At 38.2% G+C, this 23,787-nt stretch overlaps 1 protein-coding gene across 6 annotated transcripts in view; it reads right to left on the minus strand.

The window, feature by feature from the left end:
* Positions 1-23,787, minus strand: part of OXR1 (oxidation resistance 1) — a 585,179-nt gene that overhangs the window by 402,819 nt on the left and 158,573 nt on the right. For 4 of the 6 annotated variants that reach the window (XM_044003208.1, XM_044003067.1, XM_044003164.1 and 1 more), the window contains exon 1: positions 8,756-8,820. The exons of the other annotated variants lie outside the window; for them this stretch is intronic. In XM_044003208.1, the coding sequence (XP_043859143.1) occupies positions 8,756-8,805 (50 nt within the window). In that variant the 5' untranslated portion in view covers positions 8,806-8,820. Of the gene's footprint in view, positions 1-8,755; positions 8,821-23,787 lie in introns of those variants that run through there. 6 annotated transcript variants of the gene reach the window in all.

Raw genomic sequence — 23,787 nt, forward strand, 5'->3', positions numbered from 1 at the left:
CTTTACACACCCAGAAAAGGGTTTATTGCCATTGTTTCTGAACACTTAAAAAGCTAATGTTGCTCCCCTTCGCCTCTTAGAAATCCTAGTTCCTTCAGAACTTTGTTCATGGATCACTTCCTTTCATTGGTGTTTGTACACTTGCTCTTCAAATATGTGTGCATATGTGTATGTATGCATGCACGTGTGTATGTATGCATGCACTATGTGTACATATGCACATGTATGTATATAAAATATATGTTTGTGTACATATATGTATAAATATATAGACTTAATATTTTGTTTTCCCTAATTACATGTTAAAATATTTTTTATTAACATCTGGCTTTTTCTTTTAAGTTTTGAGTTCCAAATTCTATCCGTTCATCCCTTCCTTCTTCTCCTCTCTCTTCCCTGAGATGGTAAGCAATCAGAAAAAGGCTATACATATTATATATCTATCTGTGTGTGTGTTCTTTCTACCCAGTAGAATAAACAGTTCTTCAAGACATGAGTGGATTTGTTTTGCTTTTATATATTCCCACTGTCTAGCACTGTGCCTTGCATACAGAATACATTTAATAAATGCTTGATAGATTGGAGTATCTTATTTTCAACAAATATGCGATGACAAATGTCTTTTAAGTCAGTGCTATTTACTCTTTTGTAAATAATAGAATGTAAAATATCTTATGCATCTTGGATTTTCTTTTATAATTTGAAGACTATCAAACATAAATAGTCCAAACTGAGCTAAAACTTTTCAAATAGCCATCTTTCCACAAAAACAAACAAAAAATCAAGATACTATTCTGTGAAATTTCGTGATTGTTTTTTATAACAAACGTAAATTCTTAAGAATTACTTACAAACAGAATTGGCATCTTTTCTAAGTGATTTTACTTAACCGAGATTCTCTCAAAAAACTGAAGGATATAAACATGAATCCTAGGGTCTATTTAAATTGTTTTAAGTGACTGCAGGCACAATGAAGTCAATAATTTACATATATCCCATTAGATAAAACTCAACTGAATAAAATGAATAAAACTGATTTGGTAAGATGGTCTTGACTTTTCCAGATAAGTTGTAGCATCACTGTGTCTATTCATCTAAACCAGGCAATTTCAACAATTAGGCCAAACTGTTTCCAATTATCATGCACTTATAATATATTCCTCAAAGTTAACATGTTCAGAATATCAACAGAATAATTCACTTTGTCAGATGTTTAGATTCCTCCCACCCCCATTATTACGTCAGATTGTTTTGCACTAATTCCTGGGCAAATAAATAATAACTAACATTTCAGAAGAGCATAAAAAATGTAGACAAGCAAAGCTATCATTTGGTTCCAAAGTAAATAAGAAAAGAAACTCTTGGGTTTCCAGCTTTATGGAAAACTACTGAAACTAGGGATATGCTAGCTGACGTGCATGCTCATTTTCTCCCCATACCTTTCCTTGTGGGAAAGTCATTTTTATTTATTGCTTTATAGCCACTATCAGGTTTGTGCATTTACTTAGATAAATTTGCTTCAGGTCTGAAGAAAAAAAACAGTTGTGCAAAAAGGCCAGGTGACTCAAATTGCATTTTGCTTGAATGGGCTACTTACAAAATAAGGAAGGAAAAGTTATTTTTTTTTTCTCAAATATATCAACAAGGAAGAGGCAGCATGGTGTGGTGTGCAATGGAAAGGCCAGGAGACTTGGAGCTGGTGGAGGATCTTAGTCTGTCTCCTGACTTCAAAGCTGAGAAGCTGTCCTATCTTCAGCGAGTCATTCAGAGCTTCTGAGTCATAGTCATGACTAGCAATAAAGGAAGTGTATGTGGGCAAGGAAGTGGCAGTGGTGGGGGTGGGGAATAAGATAGACCATCACATCAAATTTGTTATAGGCAGTCAGTTAACAAGCATTTACTAAGCACTTACTATCCATCAGTCACTGTGCTGAGTGCTAGGGATACATAGGCAAAAAAGAGTTCCTAGACTCAAGGGATGTACATTCTAAGGCAGGGATTGGGGTGGCGGGGGAGAGACAGACAGACAGAGACAGACAGAGAGACAGAGGCAGAGACAGAGACAGGCAGAGACAGAGACAGACAGAGAGACAAACAGAGACACAAAGACACAGAGACACAGAGAGATCACAGATTTCTAGATAAGTGAATTTCATTTTTGAGCATCTTTCAACCCTCTTGGGCTGACTTCCCTATAAATATTTTACTCCATGGGATCCTATCTATCTTTCCTCTGAAATATTTGAAATCTGTTCCCCGAATCTAGAGTACGTGCATTTGAGGCTATGCCCTCAAAACAGACATCAGGATGGATTCAGGAAGTCCTGAGTTCAAATTTGTCCTCAGACATTCACTAAGTGTGTGTCCCTGGGCAGGTTACTTAGCCTCTGCCTGCCTCTATCTTCAATTGTAACATGGGTATAAAAATGGCACCTACATCTAAGAATTGCTGTGAGGATTAAATAAGATAATACTTATTATTTTATATATTAAATAATAGTTTGATATATCAATATTTAAATGTTACATTAATTTATATTATATTCTATCAGTTTACATTTTAACAATTAATTTCATGTTTCATATTATTTAAATTTTATATTTAATTCACATTAATTTTATCTAGTATTAATCTAATGTTTTAATATATTATTTTGCAAAACTTAAAACACTATAAATGCTAGCTATTATTACTACATCACACTTCTGTGCCACATTTCTGATGTTTCCCAAATTATTCATCTTTTTCTTCTTTCTGTCCAGGTAGTCTATAGGATGTTCCAGTGGCCCCAAAAGCCAAGATTTAACTGTTAGATTTCCCAAGTACCTCTACTTTATGTTGGTGCTTCACTTGAACTTCAAAACTAAAATTTTTTTAAAAGTGGAGATAGACATGTAGAGAACAGTGACATTTTGTTATCTAGCATAAAAATACAGTTAAGAAACTTCCATTTGTGGCCCAATTCTAGACAGCAGCAACTATACCAGAGACAGATAATGGATGAAGATTATGCCACTAAGTTCTGGCTAAAAAGAAAGTAAAAGATTGGTGAAGTGCACAATACAAGAAACATTTATTAAATGACTAATATCTGTAAAGCACTGTACTAGATACTGGGAGAAAGTATATTTTAATAAAGAAATAGTCTCCATTCCAAAGAAACTCACAGGCTAGGGGGATGAAAAGACTGCATAGAGACCTGAACTTGTAACCAGGAAAACCTGGGTTCAAATCCTGTCTCTGACACTAAATGTATAACTACTAGTAAGTCACTTAAGCAATTGATCAACAAGTATTTGTATTTTACCATGTACTGGGGCATCATATTAGGTGCTGGTGATACAATCTCCCCAATCCTATTTCCACATTTTTGCAAAATGGGATTATTGTCGATAGTACAGAACTGTTATTAAACTCAAATGAGATGATATACATACTCTGAACTGAAGTGATTCATCCATTGCTGCTACTGAACCAGGTGAAATAATAACCAGATAATCTCATCTATGATGTCTGGTCTGATCTGGCTGACAGAACAAAATGGTGCTGGTGGTTCTCCAGTGAATTGTGGGGTATTGTTGATGACTTATATAACTATGTAAATGTAAGTTACTATTATAAGACAATAAAAATAGCTATAATATATTATACTAACAATGCTTTTTGACACCTTCAAAGAAAAAAATCCAAATTTCTATAGTACTTAGGCATGTTCCTCATAGGAACTGAGTGAGGTAGTATAAGCATTGGTATCTCTGTCTGAGAGATTAGTAAACAACAGAGGCAGAGAGAAGTGAGGTCATTTAAGTATGTTCATGTGGATATTATTGAATTTGGGATTCCAATCTAAGGCTACTGATTCCATTTCACAAAAGTGAAGTTTTGAAGTTAAACTCTGTTAATAATTCAGGATCAATTTAAAAGGCTAATATAACCAGTTATAAGTAATACTTAAGAATTACTGCAAAAGGTAGACTGGCATGAGAAAAATTTATTGCATTGTTTGAACTTAGCCCTGTGTGGCTCAGAGAATAGACTGGTCGCTTAGAGACCAGATTTGTTTAATTTTTAACTCAGGACATCCAGGTTATGCTGATCCCCAAAACCTTCCAGGGGAATCAAATATTGATGCTAGGAATTTTCAATTTCTTGAAATATACATTTTCAGCAATATGTGTGTCTTATCTGGAAAGTGCCAATGTGCTGACAAATCAGATGTTGTTTATCCCATGCCTTTGTTTGAACTCTCTATATATGTAATGGTTAGGGGACAAGAGGGAGCAGAACACTTATTTTGACTCTCTTTTCTGCCAGATGACTTAATAAACTTCTTTCTAAATTTTTTTTTTCAGTTCTTCATTTCTTCTTTGCCAATGCCCATATCCTTTAATATACAAAGAAAAGTTGTGATGCAATGGAAAGAGTCCTGAATACTGGTCTTGCACTCAGGAGACTTGAGTTTGAATCCCAGCTGTGTTCCTGTTCCTTAGTATCTGGCTAACTCTGTGCAACTCCCTTCATTTTCTGTGCCTCTGTGTCCTTAACTACAAAATAAGGATAAGCTTGTAATTTCAAGGGGTCATTGTGAAGAACTTTATAAACCTTAAAGTAGTATGGAGATATTGTTCATTATGATTAATTCATTTTGAAGAGTTGCTCTGAAGAATTTCCTTCTTTGTATTTGTTTAAACTTTTCTGAAATTCATTGTTTTTATTTTTAAGAGGAACTTTTTTTTAATAGAAAGACCCAAATATCTGTGGTTATAACCTACTATGGATGGACCCAAGTAGAGATCCACCATCTTGAATCACTAAAAAGCCAGCATAATACAATGGAAAATACACTAACTTTGGAATCAAAGGACATTGATTAAATTTCTGCCTTTCTACTTTTTTGGTGATTTAGGGCAAATCTTTTGGTCTCAGTTTTTTCATCTCTAAAATTGGGGGGTTAGATTAGATGGCCTTCATGGTCAGTCTCTTTCAGTTATAAATCTTTGATGCTATGATCTCAAGGAAAGATTTATACTTTGGCATCTATGATAGTGCCCCACTACCACCATCTAACAAATACCATCTTGTACTTCAGTAAAAGTTATCAACTAAAAGGAATTATATTTCAAAAATGTGTGGCTAGTATCTTTCTACTGTGATTACCTCCAATGTACACAGTAATGTATCTTGTAAGTACATAGCTGTTTACATGCTTTGTCCTTCATTACAATGTGAGCTTTGAGGGGCCAGCTAGGTGGCGCAGTGGATAAAGCACTGGCCCTAGATCCAGGAGGAACTGAGTTCAAATCCAGCCTCAGACACTTGATACTTACTAGCTGTGTGACCCTGGGCAAGTCACTTAACCCTCATTGCCCCGCCCCCCCCAAGGAACAAAAAAGAGAAAGAAAAAAGAAAAGAAAAAAAAAAAGAATGTGAGCTTCATGAGGGAGGAACAGTATATTTGCCTTTCTTTGCATCCCCTGGACTTGGCTCATAATAATGGATTTAATAAATGCTTAGTGATGACTATGCAAAAGATAAAGGTTATGTTGCAAGGGTTTTACAACAATTAGCCCAAGGCAAATACCATAAGTTACTTAAAATTATTTTATGACAATGAAATGAGAAATACATATAACAGCATTTATGTAGTACTTGAAAGTTTTGAGAAGCACTTTATATACCTCAACTCAATTGATGCTCACAACAATCCTGTGCCCTGGGTATTAGAAAATGCATCATAAATTAGAGAAGCAAAGAAGAATTTATTTTCAGATTCATTTAATTTACTTTCAGATCTATTGATAAGGGAAGGGTTCATGACTAAATAAGTGATAGAGAGGCTCAAAGAAGATAAAACAAACTTTTGACAATATAAATTTAAAAGGTTTTGCACAAACAAATCTAATGTTAAAATTGGAAGGGAAACAGATAAATGGAGGGGGAGGGGGATCTTTGCAAAAAGTTTTTCTGATAAAGGTCTCATATCCCAGATACATAAAGAACTGATTCACATTTGTAAGATTAAGAGATATTCCTCAATAGATATAGTCAAAGGATATATGAATAAGTAGATTTCAAAGAGAAAGAGATTCAAGCTATAAATGACCACATAAAAAGGAGTTCTAGGGGGCAGCTAAGGTGGCACAGTGGATGAAGCACCGGCCCTGGATTCAGGAGTACCTGAGTTCAAATCTGGCCTCGGATACTTGACACTTACTAGCTGTGTGACCCTGGGCAAGTCACTTAACCCTCATTGCCCCCCACACACCCACCCAAAGCACTCTAAATCACTAATAATTAGGGAAATTAAAATTAAAGTAACTTTGAGTTTCTACTTTTTACCCATCAAGACTGACAAAGATGACAACAAGCATTTTATTTATTTATTTATTTGTTTGTTTGTTTGTTTATTTTTTGGCGGGGCAATGGGGGTTGTGACTTACCCAGGGTCACACAGCTAGAAAGAGTCAAGTGTCTGAGACTGGATTTGAACCCAGGAACTCCTGAATCCAGGGCCGATGCTTTATCCACTGCGCCTCCTAGCTGCCCCAACAAGCATTTATTAAGCACCTACTAGGTGCCATTTTTGTTAACATGCCCAGGATTCTCCAACTTTGTTAACCCCATCTTCTGGATTTCCTAGACACATTCAAGTCTCAGCTAAAATTCTGCCCTCTGCCAGAAGCCTTTCCTGATCCTCCTTTATGCTAATGTTTTCCCTCCGAGATTATCCCTAGTTTATACTCTGTATATCTTTTTTTTTGTACATCATTATTCACATGTTTTTTGTCAGACTGTGAGCTCCTTGAGAACAGGGATTGTTTTTTGTTTTTCTTCATATCCCCAGTACTTAGCATAGTGGCTGGCATATGGTATACATGAAAGCAAGAAAGAAGGAAAGAAAGAAAGAGAAAGGGGGAAGGAGGGAGGAAGGAAGAGAGAGAGACAGAGACAGAGAGGGAGAGAGACACACAGAGAGAGGGACAGAGAGAGACAGAAACAGAGAGACAGAGAGACAGAGACAGAGACACAGAATTTTCAGTCATGGACAGTGCAGGGATTGTTTTCAGGACTATGAAGGTTTATGATGAAGATTTTCTTTGCTTTTTAAAAAAAATTTTTTTGTTCATTTTGGGGAGGAGTAGTGTGTGGAAGAAATTAGAAATGTGTATAAAAATAAAGAAAAAATAATCCTAAAAGGTAAATGCTGTTATTATCCTGATTTCAAAGATGTGGAAACTGGCCAAGACGGGTTAAGTGATTAGCCTAAATACCTAACAAGTGATGGTATCAGGTCTTCCTGACTTGAAATTCAGAGCTTCATCCACTTAAGCTACTTAAGGGCACATAATGACATGTCATAATTGGCAGAATATATATTAAGCAATTTTTCTAGTTAATAGTAAGGAACTGAAGTGACTCCTCTTTTGCTGCTACTGAACCAGGTGAATATTAAGCAGATTTTCTCAACTATAATGTCTGCTCTGAACTGGCTGACACAGCAAAGTGATAAAGGAAATTTTCCGATAAATTGGCAGTATTGTTAACATCTTATACAAATCAGTGAAAAGCTCACTATTCTAAATCACCTGGATAATTTCAGGTAAAGAATATTTTTAAAGTAATAACCTTTCCAGATAGATATTAAGGTGACATTTCCAATGGGAAGATTCTCATTTCCCTTTAAAATACAGCTCAAACTACATTAGTAGATGATCAGATTTACAGGAGGAGTAAATGGCATCTTCTCTTGCGTTAGTAATTCATAGTCAGGTTTCAAAAAGTAACAATTATCTTCAAGTTAGTCAGCTGTGGGTTCTACTTTAAAACAGCAACAGAAGCAATGGTATAAATAGTATAACTAATAAATACTAAAATTCCAGCTAAAGCTAAGAAAAATAAATAGCAGTCTCTCCCTCTGGTAGGTGGGATAAGGGAGAGGGGGAAACTATTTAAGTGACAAACAACACAAACTGTCCTACTTTTATCTAGGGTGCAGTCTGGGTCTCCAAAACAAAAGGTTTCTTCTTACGTGCAATCAGATATTCTTTTGCATTAACTCCCTTGGGCCTTCTCCGTTGCCCCAGGTGATGTAGCAAACCAAGACTATCATCAATCAGATATCCACCAATCTCCAATTACAAAAACCACAGCCTTTTAGAATGTCCTTAAAAAAAAGTATTTTTCTGACATCCATGCAACACAATGCCATGATTTCCAGGGAACTGCTTTTTTTGAGGGGCGGGGGGAAGAGGGGTATTTAAATATAAGAAGATGCACCAAAAGACAAAATACAGCCCATTTTCTATTATGTGCATGTCTATTCTCACATATATAATGGCTGTCTAATGATGCATTGAACATATAAGCAGGAATCAAAATTAGAATCACCCCTAGTTCCATTTAAAATCCATTTAAATAACATAATTAGAAGCATTAGGAAAATGTAAGTAATCATGAGGTGACTATGAGGGGGGGAAATGTCTTTTTAAAAATTGAGTGTAGTGGCTTTGAAAGAGCTCAATGTAATTGAAACAGCAAACCAAGCTCATCAAACAGGACTTCCTTTTGTTTGGGTACCTGGGGCACATTCTGCAGTATTCACAGTCCTACTTGATCAGGAACCAAAAGAAATCCATACCTTGACCCCATACACACAAAAGACACCATCTCTCACTACAGAAATCAGAGGTCAATTTCATCCAGGTGCTAAGAATGAAACAAGCAACAGCAGAGAAGCTACTTGAGCCCACCTACCCTGGGAGGAGGGTCACTGAAGAGGAGAAGCTGTTTTTCCCCTTCGTCATTTGTACAAACAGGTAACCTTGCAGTCGTGAAGCCTGAAGAAATCCCTGATCCCCTGATCCCAGGAGAATTCTTCCCTGAAAGGCTCCTACCCTATGTCTTGCCAAGCTCCACCTCCCAGGCACAACCAGTAGCCAAGAGTTTAGGGGAGGAGTTGGAGTAGGTAGGTGAAATCTCCCAAATGAAAAAAAAAAAACAAACCCTGAAATAAAATAAAATCCCTAAATCAACCCAGCCATAGGTAATTTATATTCTACTTTATGGTTTCAGTTGGAGAACTTAAATAAGTATGGTGTGATTAGGACTTTAGGCAGTTTTATTGTATCTCTTCTTCCCTTATTGTATCTCTTCTTCCCTTACAGGTTTATGAGGAGCATCCTGAGACCTGTCCAGTGAAGTCCAATGTGACCAGAGAAAACAAGCTGGATTGTTTTAGAGATTAACATTCACAAAGGAAACTGTTCAACCAGACAAATAGAACTTCCACTAAATAGCTTTTCTAAAAGAGCTGTTGTTTTCTCCATCCATTTTTGGGAACAAAAGAGGTTGACAAGGTAGATGTGATTCAGTAGAGTAGAAACTAAAAAGGGATAATGATCAGCAGGGCTAATCAAATCAGAGCTTCTGAATAGTTTCAGAAACCTTCAAAGTACTTAAAATGTCCATTTAATACAATATTCATCTATTTATTCAAATTCAGAAATCAGTAAAGTCAGTCATGTAGTAATAAGCCTTGGTAAACTCAGTACATGTTTGCAAACTACCCAGATGCACTAAAACTCAGATAAGTAGTGAGGGAGAGGAAGGAATAGGAAAGCAGAATTACTGTTCCAATAGAAAATCATCCTGATTTCTTCCCCCTCAATTATAGAGGACTTTCAGGTTTACAAAATGTTTCGTTTTCCTTAGGGCAGCTAGGTGGCACAGTGGAAAGAGCATCAGTTCTGGAGTCAGAAAGACCTGGGTTCGAATCTGACCTCAGTTACTAGCTGTGTGACCCTGGGTAAGCCACTTAACCCTGGTTGTTTCCAAAAAAAAAAAAAAAAAAGACATTAAAAACAAAACAAACCCTGAAATGTTTTCCTCACACAACTCCTTGGCTAAAATTCAGGGCAGTTAAGTGACTTACTAAAGATCACACCCCTTTCCTCTTATACCTTACTCCCCACCACTAATCTTTGATCCAATGACACTGGCCTTGTGGCAAAGTTTCTAAAGCACAGCTCTGAACGTGTCATTCTCTTGCTCAACACACTTTAATACAGTTTAAGGTTCTTAGTCTAAGGTTCCTGGACTCCTTAAATTTCAATGTATCCATGAATCTGGATAGGAAAAATTATACTTTTATTTTCACCTGGAGATAAGAAACCTGAATTCAAATCCAGCCTCAGACACTTACTAGCTATGTGACTCTGGGAAAGTCATTTAACCTCTCTTGGCCTCAGTTTCTTTATCTGTATAAATGGGGATAAAAATAGTATTTACTTCCCACAGTTGTTGTAAGACTCAAAATGAAAGATTATTTGTAAAGTGCTTTGCAAACCTTTGTTGAAAATTAAATATAGTTTTTATCTGCCTGTCTCTTACAAAAATATTAAAAATAAACAGATCAGAGAAATCAATTTTAAAATATCTTCTATAGTTTGTTTCCATACCTGTCCTCCTATGAACAAAACAGATCAGAGAACATACTGTCTCTCCTACTGGAAAAAACAGATCAGAGACAGACAGAAAAAACATAATACCAATTTATTTTGTCCCAAGAAGAAAGAAACATGATTATGTGGAAACCCCCTCCTCCTAAGAAGGGAGCTTGGGAACTCCTTCTTTCTGAGGGTATATAAAGTTTTTTTGTTCACTGGTTACAGGGTATTGTCAGTTTCATTAGCATGATACAAATCAACCCAAAAGCAAATACTATAACAAGAATGGATGTAATGCAAAGCGGTTTTTAACAATTTCAATTATAACAAGTATGAAGGAAATATAAGGAAATATAAGATTATAGTATTCTAAAAAGTAGTTTGGCAAGGACGCCTGGATGTCCCCATAAGATAGGGGCTTACGATCCTGAGGAAAGAGGTCACCAAGTAGGGACTTTTATCTGCTAGCTATCTGGGTTCAATTTGGAGTTCACTTGAAGGACATTTTGCTCCTATTGACCCTATTGACTTATGGATAATAAGGCACCTCCATCAAATCCAGGTGATCCATACCTTCATATTAACACCTTAAATCACTATATACATTATCATTATTATTATCCTTATTGTGAGAAAATAATTATTAATTATGTATTTCTCAGGGGGACCCAGAGATAAGTTTGTCCTTTCTTCCCCCCTCTCTGTCCCCCTCCAGAAAGTTCAACTCTTGTCTGCACCAAGCCCAAGGGAACAAAAGAAATGGAGACTGATTCTTTTGTCTAGCTCAGTGAACTGATGGGATTAAACCACACCTAGATACTGCCTTCAATGAGGGTCTCTTCCATTGTCATCCAGTAGAGTTCCTTTTAATTTGGACCACCCTCAGGTCATGTCATCCAATGGAACTGAATGATGCTAACCAATTAGCTTTGATCAAAAGAGGATAAAACCCTTGACCATGGGAGGCTTCCACTGTTTTGCTCTCTTGGCTTCCTGGACCCACTGTCTTGGCTTGGAATGCTGTCTCTTGGTGCATACTCTTCCTCTTAGGACAGTGATATTTTGTAGGCCTTCTGAACTCTCCTTGAGACCACTTGCTGTCTCTCTGAGAGATAACATGGATCTGGGGCTTTTCTCCTGCTTATGCTAACTACCACAAGGTCAATTCTTTACTGGTATATATAATATTAATTAATAATAAATGCTTACTGCCAAAACAAGTATAATAGTAATTAATTAATTTATAAAATACAGAAGCCACAATAATTTAAAAAAACACATTATTGTCTGCATTGTATGATTTCTGAGAAGAAGGTCCATAGACTTTATCAGACCATCAAATGGGTCTATACCAAACTATGTCCTCCCCCCCCCCCCAAAAAAAAAAGGTTAAGAATCCTTGTTATACTATTTCCATATTGCCCCTAGATCAAATACAAACATCTCTGGCATTTAAAGACCTTCCCAACTTGTCTACAAACTACATTTAAGCTTTATTATACACTGCTGGTCTTTGGGTGCAATTTGGTCTGGTTAAACTGACCATTTGACTGTTCTTTACATAGGGAAAAGAACACTGGCTTTAGAGTCAGAGGACCTGGTTCAAATGTGGCCTCAACTCATATTACTTCGGGGAACTCAGAGATTGATTGAAAAGAAAATAGTAGGTTTATTCTAAGCTAGTTTAGGGAGCCACACACTAGAAAGTGACTCCCCATCAAAGAACTATGCCTTAATGTCTAGCCCTCTTGGTAAAGGTTGCTGTTTGTCCTTTGTTTTCAAAGAGAACCGATGACATCCCAGGGTGATGTCTTGTATGTGAAATGGATTTAAATGAGGCAGTCGTACAAATTCAGCCTCACTTTCTTTTCCAGAGTTATCAAGGTCAAATGGCAGAACAAAAGTCAAGAGCACTGGCAATGGCCCAGGATGAGGTGGAGGACCTTGGTGTTTTTTGTTTTGGTTTGGATCTTTTGGTGAGGCAATTGGGGTTAAGTGACTTGCCCAGGGTCACACAGCTAGTAAGTGTCAAGTGTCTGAGGCCGGATTTGAACTCAGGTACTCCTGACTCCAGGGCCAGTGCTTTATCCACTGCACCACCTAGCTGCCCCGACCTTGGTGTTTTTGATGTCTGACCAAGCTCTAAGCTCCACCAACAGGTCAAGATGGGGAGAAGAAAAAGGTAAAGGTGGATACCAAAGGTGGATGTGCAGCCCTCTAAAGGGCTCAGCAATACCTCATACTAGAGGTCTTGAACACCCCATACACCCTGGTAAAGGTTAGAAACCCAACAAATAGTATTCTGTGGCAATTTAGGACAGATAAGCAATACCTTTCACAGGGGACAGAGAGAAAGAGAGGCAGAGAGAGAGAGGCAGAGAGAGAGAGAGAGAGAGAGAGAGAGAGAGAGAGAAGAAGGAGGAGGAGGAGGAGGAGGGAGAATCACAAAGGGAGAAAAGGATGGGGAAGGTTTCTCCAGGATTATTTGGAATGCAATTGACAGGATTTGTCATCAGGATAAGAAAACACTCCTTGTTCAAGGCCAGAAAAGAAAAAGAAGTAACCAGAGAATTTACATTTGTTAGTCTATTTTTTATTTTTTTTAAGATACCACAGTTGAGTTAATCATTCAGAGAAAGCTACAGCCCTCTCCTATCCAAGGATGAGAAGTAATTTTTAAAATAGTGGATGACACTTTTTGCTTTACTGTGTCCTTGTATAGTTTCTTATATTTTATCTTTCCTTCACTGTGAATCCTTGGGCAAGTCACTTCCCTCCCTGTGCTTTAATTTCTTCATCTGCAAAATCAAAGTGTTGGACTGGATGACCTCTGAGGTCCCTTCCAGGTTTAGATCAATGATTCTACCATCTCCCTTCTTCATGGTTTTGTACAGGTTGCCTCCATGTCTGGAATAGACTTCTTCTTCATCCTAAACTGGTGGAATCTCTAGTTTGCTTCAAAACTCAGTTCAGTTGCCACTTCCTATATGAGGATTTTCTTAACCCCCACCCACTAGTCATCAGTGTCTCCCATGCAAAATTTCCTGAAGTTATTTTGTATATATTTTGAAAACACTGATGTATTTATATTTGTGCAGGTTATGTCCCCCAATAGAATGGAAGGTTTTAACAGAGGGATTCTTAACCTTTTCTCTTCAATGCACCCCACTGGAAGCGTGGGAGGCCTATGAATCTTTTTTTCAGAATAATGCTTTTAAATGTACCAAAAAAAATTCACCCACCCCAGCTTAAGAACTTTTATTGTAGAGGGTAGGAACTGCTTCATTTTTCTTTGTCACAAGTTCTAGGTACATAATAAATACTTATTATTGTTTGCAAAGCACTTTACATACATTGTAATGTTCATATTGACCCATTAGAGGAAGTGCTGCAGATACTGTGATACCAGGTTTATAGATGAAAACATAGGCTCAGGGAAATCAAATTACTTGCCTCTGGTCATGCTTAACTGTTTGGAAGGCTGGACTCAAAGTAGTTACTAGATTTAATGTTAAAGTGGAAGTCTTCTGCGAAGTACCCCAGGGATCTATACTTAGCCCAGTTCTTTTTGATATTTTTATCAATAATTGGATAAAGACAAAGACTGAATGCTAGTCAAGTTTGCAGATGACATAAAGCTAGGAGAGGGATAGCTAACATATTGGATAATAAAGTTGGACTCCAAAAAAATGTCTTGTGAGCTAGCATATTGGGATAAATCTAATAAGATGAAATTCAGTAGAGATAAATGTAAAATTCTATGTGGGTACAAATAATTCAATCGTACCAGTACAAACTGGGAGAGGCAATGGTTATATGATTAATTACTGTGAAGAATATCTAGGGCTTTTAGTATACTGCAAGCTCAAAATTAGTCAAGTCAGAAAAGTTTCTGCAATCTTGGGCTTCATTAAGAGGTGCATGTAGAAGTGAGAGTCCCACTATACTCCACCTTCATCAGACCTAGTCTGTTCTATTGTGTTCAGGTATGAGTGCCAGAGTTTAAGGTCACTAATTAAACAGGGGTGTCCACAGCAGGGCTTCTTAAGCTTTTCCCACTCACATCCCCTTTTTACCAGTGAATTTTTTATGTGACCCTGGGCATATAGGTATACAAAACAGGTATACATAACCTTTTACTGTTCCCATATTTATTGCAAACCCCCACTCCCCCACATTTGGTTACAGGACCCTATATGGGGTTGTGACCCACAGTTTAAGAAGCTTTGTTGTAGGGGGCAGATAGGTGGCACAATGGATAAAGCACTGGCCCTGGATCCAGGAGGACCCGAGTTCAAATGCGGCCTCAGACACTTGACACTTACTAGCTGTGTGACCCTGGGTAAGTCACTTAACCCTCATTGCCTCATCCAAAAAAAAAAAATCAGCTTTGGTCTAGGGAAGGGGAAAGAGGATAATAAAGCACCTTCAGTCCTTGTTATAGCAATGTAATAGCCTTTCTGCAGATGGTTGTTTTGGCTGCCTTGACATGTGCTTAAGTCGCGGAAGACCATGTACATTGTAATTCTTCCCTGTGAGCAAAGAGAGGAAGCCAAAGAATCAGAACTGGAGGGCAGGATTTTCCCCCATAGGAGAGTTTTAAGGATTTCTTGAGGGTTAGGAGAGAGAAGGGAGGTAGAAAGATTTTAACAATTCACACACCGGAATTGAGGGCAGCTAGGTGGCACAGTGATTAGAATGCTGGGCCAGCAGTTAGGAAGAACTGAGTTCAAATCCAGCTTCTGACACTTACTTTCTGTGTGACCCTGGGAAAGTCACTTAATTCTTTTTGCCTCAGTTTCCTCATCTGTAAAATGAACTGGAGAAGGAAATGGCAATTCACTCCAGTATCTTTGCCAAGAAAACCCCAAGTGGGGGTCATGAAGAGTCAGTCACAAGTGAACAACAACAAAAACCCTGGGATTGACATCTGTAGTTCCCTTCCTTAAAACCATGTCTCCATGAAGAGAGTGAGAGAAATAAATCTAAAGGGCAAAGTACCAAGGCATAAGAGTGTATTTTTTATTTTTTTGCATGTTGGCACTTGTTCAGGAACACTGGGAAAAAAATACATGGAAGAACTAGGAGTCCTTACCTACCCATTCCCTCTCTCCCCTCCTTATTTCAAGTTGATGTGACTAGCACTCATTTCTAATCAAATCCTTTTATTCTGTTAAAGACTGCATCTGACCAATCTAATATTGTTTTCTAATAAATATGTAGAGGTAATCCTGTCCTTAGCATTTCCTTGACTTAGTATTATGAGGACACACAACAACTCTGGAAGCTACACAAGACAGTGAGTGACCTTTCCTAGGGCAGGGCTGGATGGGATTTCAACCTCACAGCCCATTTTCTTGAGAGTTTTCATTCTTTAACTGGAGATATAATGACAAGCTATTCATGTTTCATAACTACTCTCCTAAGGGCAGAATTACTACAAACTTGAGGTCTCCTAAATTTGGCTCATTAGTACAGGAGCCAAACATAGAGATCCCTATGGTTACATGAGAATCGAATAAAGAAACTGGGCATGTTCAGTTGGAAGACGAAGACTTAGTAGGATGTGATAGCTGTTTTCATGGATGCAAAGTGCTGTATTCCTATTGTGAAGGAAGGATTTACATTTGTTCTGTTTGACCCCACAGACAGAACCAGAAGAAATGAATGGGTAGAAGTTTCAAGGAAGCAAATTTAGGCTAGATGTCACCAGAAAAACTTCCTAACAATTAGAGCTGTCCCTAAGTAGAAAAGGCAGTTATAAGAGGTGGTGAGTTTTTTCTCCTTAAAAGTCTTCAAATAGAGACTGATGAACACTGGAGATGGAGTATCTCCAACTTATCTTGTCTCTATCTTATCCATACATAGTTATTTACATGTTGTCTCCCCCATTAGACTGTGAGTTCTTTGAGGTTAGGGACTATCAGTGCCTGGCACATAGTAGGCACTTGAAATGGAACTAATTAACTAGTTGAGATTCCTTTCATATATGGGTTCAACTAAATGGTTGCTAAGGTTCTGTCTAATAGGTACATGCATGTGCATAAGTATATACATATGTATCCATATATGCATATATACCCAACCTTAAGTCATAAAATGAGGTATAAACAAGACACTTTTTTTTTACAGCTACAAAAAGGTAAAAAAAAAAAACAGTCAGGAAATAAATCATACAAATTAAATGACAAATGCAGATTTGTCTGTTTATGGCATCCAATTCATTACCAATTTGACAACATGATGTATTTTGAAAAAAGAAAACCATTTTAAAGTGTCAACTTTGCTTCAGAATTTCCTTATGCATATGTAAAGGGAAAAAAACCTTCCTATATACTACACAATACATATTTCCTCTTTTTTTTGGAAGATTATGCTTTCTTCAAAAAAACTCAGTTTTTAAAAGATGCTTACAAAGTAAAATAGCTATTCTCAAAGTGAAAAGCCTTTGTTTGCCTTCCAGACAATTCAAGGAGTTAAATATTCTGAACTTACTGACTTTATATTCTTGATTAAAAAAATAAATAGGTCAGGCTTTTAGTTCAAAAAGTGGCATACTCATGCACATAGGATTTTACGTAGCAGTAAATGTAGTTTCAGGTCAAATGAATAATTCCAAGTGTCTTTAAATAAAATTAAGTTGTTAAGAAATAGACAGTTAAGTGAAATAGTCCATTAATTTGATTGCTTCATATGTAAAGAGGCACTGAGACAGAAAGATACCCACAGAGACTAAGAGGTAGCCAGCTAGAAAGGTAAGAGATCCAGAGGGAAAGACAGGTAAAGATTACAACTGGTCAGGGTTTGGAACAGCCTTAGCCTTCCCTGTCAGGAAGAAAAATCCCTAGCCTTACCATAGCCCTCTGTGAGGGGCTACAATGAGACATAGGAGAGGAACAAAGGCCCCTGGGACTCTATTGCATCTCTGCTCTTCACTCAACTGTATGACCTTAGACATGTAATGATCTCATCTATCATCCATTTATCTTTGGAGGCAGCATGGGATTCACTGATCCCAGACTCAGGGGATTCGAATGTTTTTCACATCTCTGTGACAGACCCACACTAGGTGACCTTGAACCAGCCTGTTAAGCTCTGCTCCTCAGATTTCTCTATCTATAAAAAGAGAATGAAGGGAAATCCTGCTCACCACCCACCTACCTCAGTGGACTGCTACAAGGATTAATGAGCACATACTTAAAGCTCACTGTGGGTTCCAAGGACAGAAGGCACTTTGTACATCTGGACAATATACTGTCCTCCATGGAACTCTAAGAGTGTTAGCTATTAATTAGTTCACCTTTCCTTACGTTGCCTTCAGCAGGAAACATCTCTCTACTACAGTTTCCCAATTTGTTAAACTGAAAATGCTTTTCTCCTATGTGGATTGAAAAAGTGACAAGATTTTGTTTCATTTGTGTTTCTAAAATATATTTGTGGTCGGAGGGTAAATTGTGGGGCATAAATTGTGTAAATTATGGAATGTCAATTGTGGGGTATAAAACTCCAGCCCTGAATATTGCAGGAACTGTTGGGTTACTATTACTGATAATAGACATACGAAATATAGACTTCACACCTTTCCCAAGAAAAGTGCTGCATTTATGGATGCACCTTTAGCTCACAAATATTACCAAAAGTGTTTTCTGTCTTTTAAAAAATTTCTCAGAATAGTTCCAATTTCCATAAATTTCCCCCAAGTATAAGTGCTATTGCCCTTTCCACGAAATCTCATTTCAAGGATGTGAACTTAATCTCCACTAGAATTAGCTCCTTAACATCAGTGATTTTTCAAAAGGCTGCAAAGACCCTTACACGTTACAAATTCACTCATAGATCAGAATTAGCCTGGTTCCCTACTGTGCACTTGGTGAAACTATCAGCACATAAAGACCACAAAGAAATAGATTCTTTCAAAAACTTGGTGTAAATAAAAAAGAAAAACAAAAACCAACAATCAGTTTAAGCAAATCCTTTGGCTCAAGGAATTGGGAACTCTTGTAATGTCTTAGATATTTTTCTTCCTCATTTTTGCCTTTTCTTTCTCTTCCTTTAAAGATGAGCTTAGGTCCTGCTTCCTCAAAGAAGTCTTCTTTGACTCGTAAGCACAAAGTCCTCTTTCCCTTATCAAATTTTCTTAAAACATTTTATTTCCATCACTCCTTGAGTTCTAGTCTCATCACACACGTACTCATGTGTTTATCTTCCCATTCACTCTCCCTCTCTTGCTCATGAGTACAGGAATTTTTAAATCTTTGTATTCTAAGTACCTAGTATAGAGCCTTATATAGAAGAGGCTTAATACATTTACTTCAAATGAATTATTACGATCATGTTTTAGGAGTTTTATTAAGCTTAGGGCTGTTGATAAGGTAGCATCCACACTATAGTCACTCTCTTCAACGTGCTGTCCCATTTGTGGTTTGGGATCCTCAAAGAGAGGCTCACTACCTCTCCTCTTAGGGTCCTATGGACATCTCTGATGTTTCTAGAATTTTCCCTCAAGAGCTCCCTTTAGTGAGCTTCCCATTGACCATGAGTCAGACTTAATTAGTTTTTGGGAAAGGTATTTAGTGAAAGAATATAGGGGGAGGTGAGGTGGCGAAGTAGATAAAGCACTGGCCCTGGATTCAGGAAGACCTGAGTTCAAATCTGGCCTCAGACACTTGACACTTACTAGCCACGTGGCCCTGGGTAAGTCACTTAACCCTCATTGCCCCCCCCCCAAAAGAATATAGCAAGAACATTAGTTACGAAAACATTTTTCCCCAAACCAGAGGCACTGCTGTCCTTCATATACAGAATGTTCTGTACAATGGTTTTGATGAACACATGGGGAGAATAAATGTGGCAAAGGGGCACCTCACTTCTCTAGGTTATTGGAAATGTCTCTCTTCCTTCATGGAGTCTTCATGTTTCTCTTAGTTGTAGCTCTCTACTGTGCTCTGAGTGTTTGTATCACTGGAGAGCCATGTTTGATATTTTTCTCTACCCTGAAGGGTCATGTTCCCTGAAGTCACTTTTCCTCAGTCTATCTAGTTTTTCCTTGGTATTTCTCTCACCCCTCCCCTCCTCCCCAAATGCAGACCTTGGTATCAGCTTCTGATGCTTGAGTGGATACTGATACTGATGCTAATGGGACCATGAAATTTTCCAACCTTTTGAAGTTTTCAAAGCCATAACTTGGTTAGTTTTGCCTCTGGAAACTTAGTTGCCTAAGAAAATAAATAAAATCAGAAAATGAATAAAATATACAGAGGCAAAACTATGTGCTCATAGTTTCCATGACTGGGTGGGACTCAAGGTAGTAATTTTTTTCTCCTTAGGCTCCCTGAGGACATCAACCCTGAGGCTTGAATGAGTATAAAGCTTCTCTGTTTCTCTCTGTTCCAGAATAGACATGTTGTTTCTTACTGATCCAGTTTCTCCACTAATTCAGTCAATGGGGTTAGGAGAGAACAAAAGTTAGAGAAAGAGAGACACCCACACAGAGAAAGAGACAGACAGATAGACAGACAGGGAGGGGGGAAGAGAGAGGGAGAGAGGGAGGGAGGGAGGGAGGGAGAGAGACAGAGAGAGAGAAAGAGAGAGAAAGACATTGGTTGATTTCCTTCTTCCTAAGAGTATTTTCCTCTGATCCAAGACTCCTTCATCATTGGGATACTCTTGTTCTTTTTATACATGGCCCATGAAATATAACTTGACCTTCTCAAGCAGTCACAAGATACTTCCTACCTTTCATTCCATGGCTCTAATTTTTTTTTTTTTTAAGTGAGGCAGTTGGGGTTAAGTGACTTGCCCAGGGTCACACAGCTAGTAAGTGTTAAGTGTCTGAGGCCGGATTTGAACTCAGGTACTCCTGACTCCAGGGCCAGTGCTCTATCCATTGCGCCATCTAGTTGCCCCTCATGGCTCTAAATTGTATGGTCCTTTCAAATCTACATATTCTAAGAAGCAGAGGGAAGAAGGAACGTAGAATAAGTGCAAGCATGGGGGAGATATGAAATATAATTCTAGGAGGAATTTTAAGTATCCTAAGCAGAGGTCAGGAGGGGGTGCAATAGGGAAACCAGTTTGGGGGGAGCAGTCTATGCAAAGATATAGAGGAAGAAAATAGAGTGTAGAGTTCTGGGAATAGCAAGAAGGCCAATTTGGTTGGAAATTAGACTGCAAGAAGGGGAAGAATATTCAATAAGCATAGAATTGTTCCCTTGGGTGACAATATGTAACCAACACATACTAACTAATTAGGAGTTTCAGGACATATAATGTACTTTTAAACATAACTAAAGCTATTTGCAGATTCTTAGCCACATGACATGGCTATTGTCATTTGTTAAGCTGTTTATACCACTCATATCATACTTTTTTGCATTTAATTTTATTCTTTTGAAGAATATGTACACTTTTCCCAAGGTTTAGTTCTAATTTTCTCTATTCAGTTTTAAAATTCATATCTAACCTGTTGTTTCTAATCACTCTTGAATTAGCTTCTCATATAATGTTTCTGCATAAGTAGGTCATTTATCATAACTCCTGCTTACCAATTTTGCATATGATGTCAAGCTGGAAAGGGTAGATAATGCAATAGATGATAGAACTGGAGGTCTACAAAGATTTTGGTAAGCTAGAATTCAAACAAAAAACTAATAAAATAAAATGTAATGGGGATAAGTGTAAACTATACATGTGGATTTTTAAAAGAAATAGTGGGGGGGGGAAGCTAGGTGGCCCAGTGGATAAAGCACTGGCCCTGGATTCAGGAGGAGCTGAGTTCAAATCTTACTTCAGACACTTGACACTTACTAGCTGTGTAACCCTGGGCAAGTCACTTAAGCTTCACTGCCCCTCAAAAAAAACAACAAAACAAAACAAAACTAGCAGTGCATCTAAAGAAGCACCCCATTTAGACTACAACAAGGTGTTAACCCCAAAGGAGTAGAGACATTTCAATCTGAATGGGAAGTTCTTTCAAGTATAAAGGCAATATTTCCTGCCCTAGAAAGAACCTGAGGCTTAAATAGCTCAATTTCATATGAAAAGTCCATCAAGAGATGAATTTCCTCCAGGGCTAAGAGACTGAATCAAATGTTTTTGCTCCCAATCACTTATCTGCAAAAGTGGAGACTGGGAAGTATAACCTGGCTGATCATAATAAGTAAAGATGGAGTTCAAATCTCATGCAAGTTATCTCTGAACTAGGAAGAACTGTCACACAGGAGAGTTTAGAACTCTCTCAACCCCTGCCTAAAAGTGACAAACCTAGAGCTCTGAAGGAATCAGGGAAGAGAGGCTTCTGTTAATATTAGGCTAAGGTTCAATGCCTTTGCTAAAATGAACACCTTAACTCTCCATCCAAAGTAAAACAAACAAACAAAAACAAAAACAAAAGACAAACATGAGAGATAGTAAGAAGGATAGTAGCCCATAGAAAAGTGAGTACAGCAAATCATCCCATCCAGCAGAAACAATGAACCCTAGAAAGAGTTCAGCAGATAAACAAAGTCCTTAGCACAGTCCAAGAGAAGCTCCCGAGTGGAATAGTGATGTTCCTGACCTAGTCTGGCAGCAAACCAGAAGTTGAACAACCCACCTAGTCAAGCCCAGAAGCAGCTGAGCCCAGTGAGGCATTTCCACAGTTTGAGTGGCCCATTTGGTCAAACCTAGAAGTGAACTGACCCATCTAGTTGAAACGCAATGCTCCCCGATGAGTCAATCTAACTGAGCAGTAGTCATTCATCCATCACCAATGCCACACCCCAAAGTGAACTTCGTGAGAACCCTCTAGAGAGAAAAAAGACATCAAGGCCTTGAAGTTCCAGAGATGTGAGATGCCTCGATCATATGTGTTTTCTTCATATGTGCATGATTATTATTGTACCTTAAGGTTATGCCCACTCCTCCTCTCACAGGCTCACAGGTATGTGTATTTGTGGGAAACTGAGCCATGGTGGTTGAAGTGTACTATTCTTGCCATGTCAGTTTTCTAAAGAAGAGTCTATTGTATGCCTAAGAAAACAACACACTGTTGGGGGCTCATGAGTTTTAGTATTGGGAAAATAGCCAACCATAAGGTTACCCCTAGATCCCTGAGTAATAGGCACTACCTCTGGGGACCCAGTCTGCCAATTCCAGCACAAACTCAGAGGATGATCTCAGAAAGGGGGCTACATACAAGTATCAGATTGGGCAGCGGTGCATATGTGTATGTGCTGGGCAGGGAGTGAAAATCTAGAAATTAATGTAAGATTTTTCACATCAATGCAATATGTGCCAATAACATAAGGCAGTCAGCACCTCCTTTCAAAAAAGTTAATGCTATTTTAGACGATATTAATGCAAGCTTAGTAAACAGAACAAGTGAGTTTGTCTTGTTCTACTTTGCCTTGATCAGACTAGGTGTGGCACATTGCATGTAGCTCCAGACAATACATTTTAGGAAGAATATTGATAGGTTGGAGTACCTCCGAAAGATTACAGGCTCATAGAATTTAAGAGTAAGAAGGGGGCAGCTAGGTGGCGCAGTGGACAAAGCACTGGCCCTGGATTCAGGAAGACCTGAGTTCAAATCCAGCCTCAGATAATTGACACTAGCTGTGTGACCCTGGGCAAGTCACTTAACCCCCATTGCCCCACCAAAAAAAAAAAAAAAGAGTAAGAAGGACTTCAGGGGCCATTTAGTCCTACCTATACACAAAAGGTATCCCCAGTATTAACATCCCCAACAAGCAATCTGTCTTGCCTCTGCTAGTAGACTTCTAATGAAGGGGATCCCACCATCTCTTGAGGTAGCTCTAACCTACTTTTGTTGTTTGCTGGTTTTTGTTGTTGTTGTTGTTATTGTTGTATTAAAATTTTTTTTTTCTTTGCGGGGCAATGCGGGGTAAACGACTTGTCCAGGGTCACACAGCTAGTAAGTGTCAAGTGTATGAGGCCGGATTTGAACTCGGTCCTCCTGAATCCAGGGCTGGTGCTTTATCCACTGTGCCACCTAGCTGCCCCTCTAACCTACTTTTGGACACCTTGAATTCCTACGTTTTTCCTGACATCAAGCCTGACAATCTGCCTCTCTGCAACGTCTTCCTAGTCGTGTCATCTTGGACCAAACTGAAATCCAATCCATTCTCCTCAGAGCCACCCTTCCAATGTTTGAATACAGTCGTGACATCCTTGAGTCTGCTTTTCCCTAGGCTAAACATGCCCTGTGGATTCTCATATAACATAGAATCAAGGTCCTTCACAGTCCAATTGCCCTTCAGGATTACAAAGTGATTCAGTACCCAGCCATACAAGGATCAGTTGAAGGAATTTGAGTTGTTTATCCAGGGGAAGAGAGAGAAG

This window comes from Dromiciops gliroides, chromosome 1 (assembly GCF_019393635.1).
Source record: "Dromiciops gliroides isolate mDroGli1 chromosome 1, mDroGli1.pri, whole genome shotgun sequence".
Lineage (NCBI taxonomy): Eukaryota > Metazoa > Chordata > Mammalia > Microbiotheria > Microbiotheriidae > Dromiciops > Dromiciops gliroides.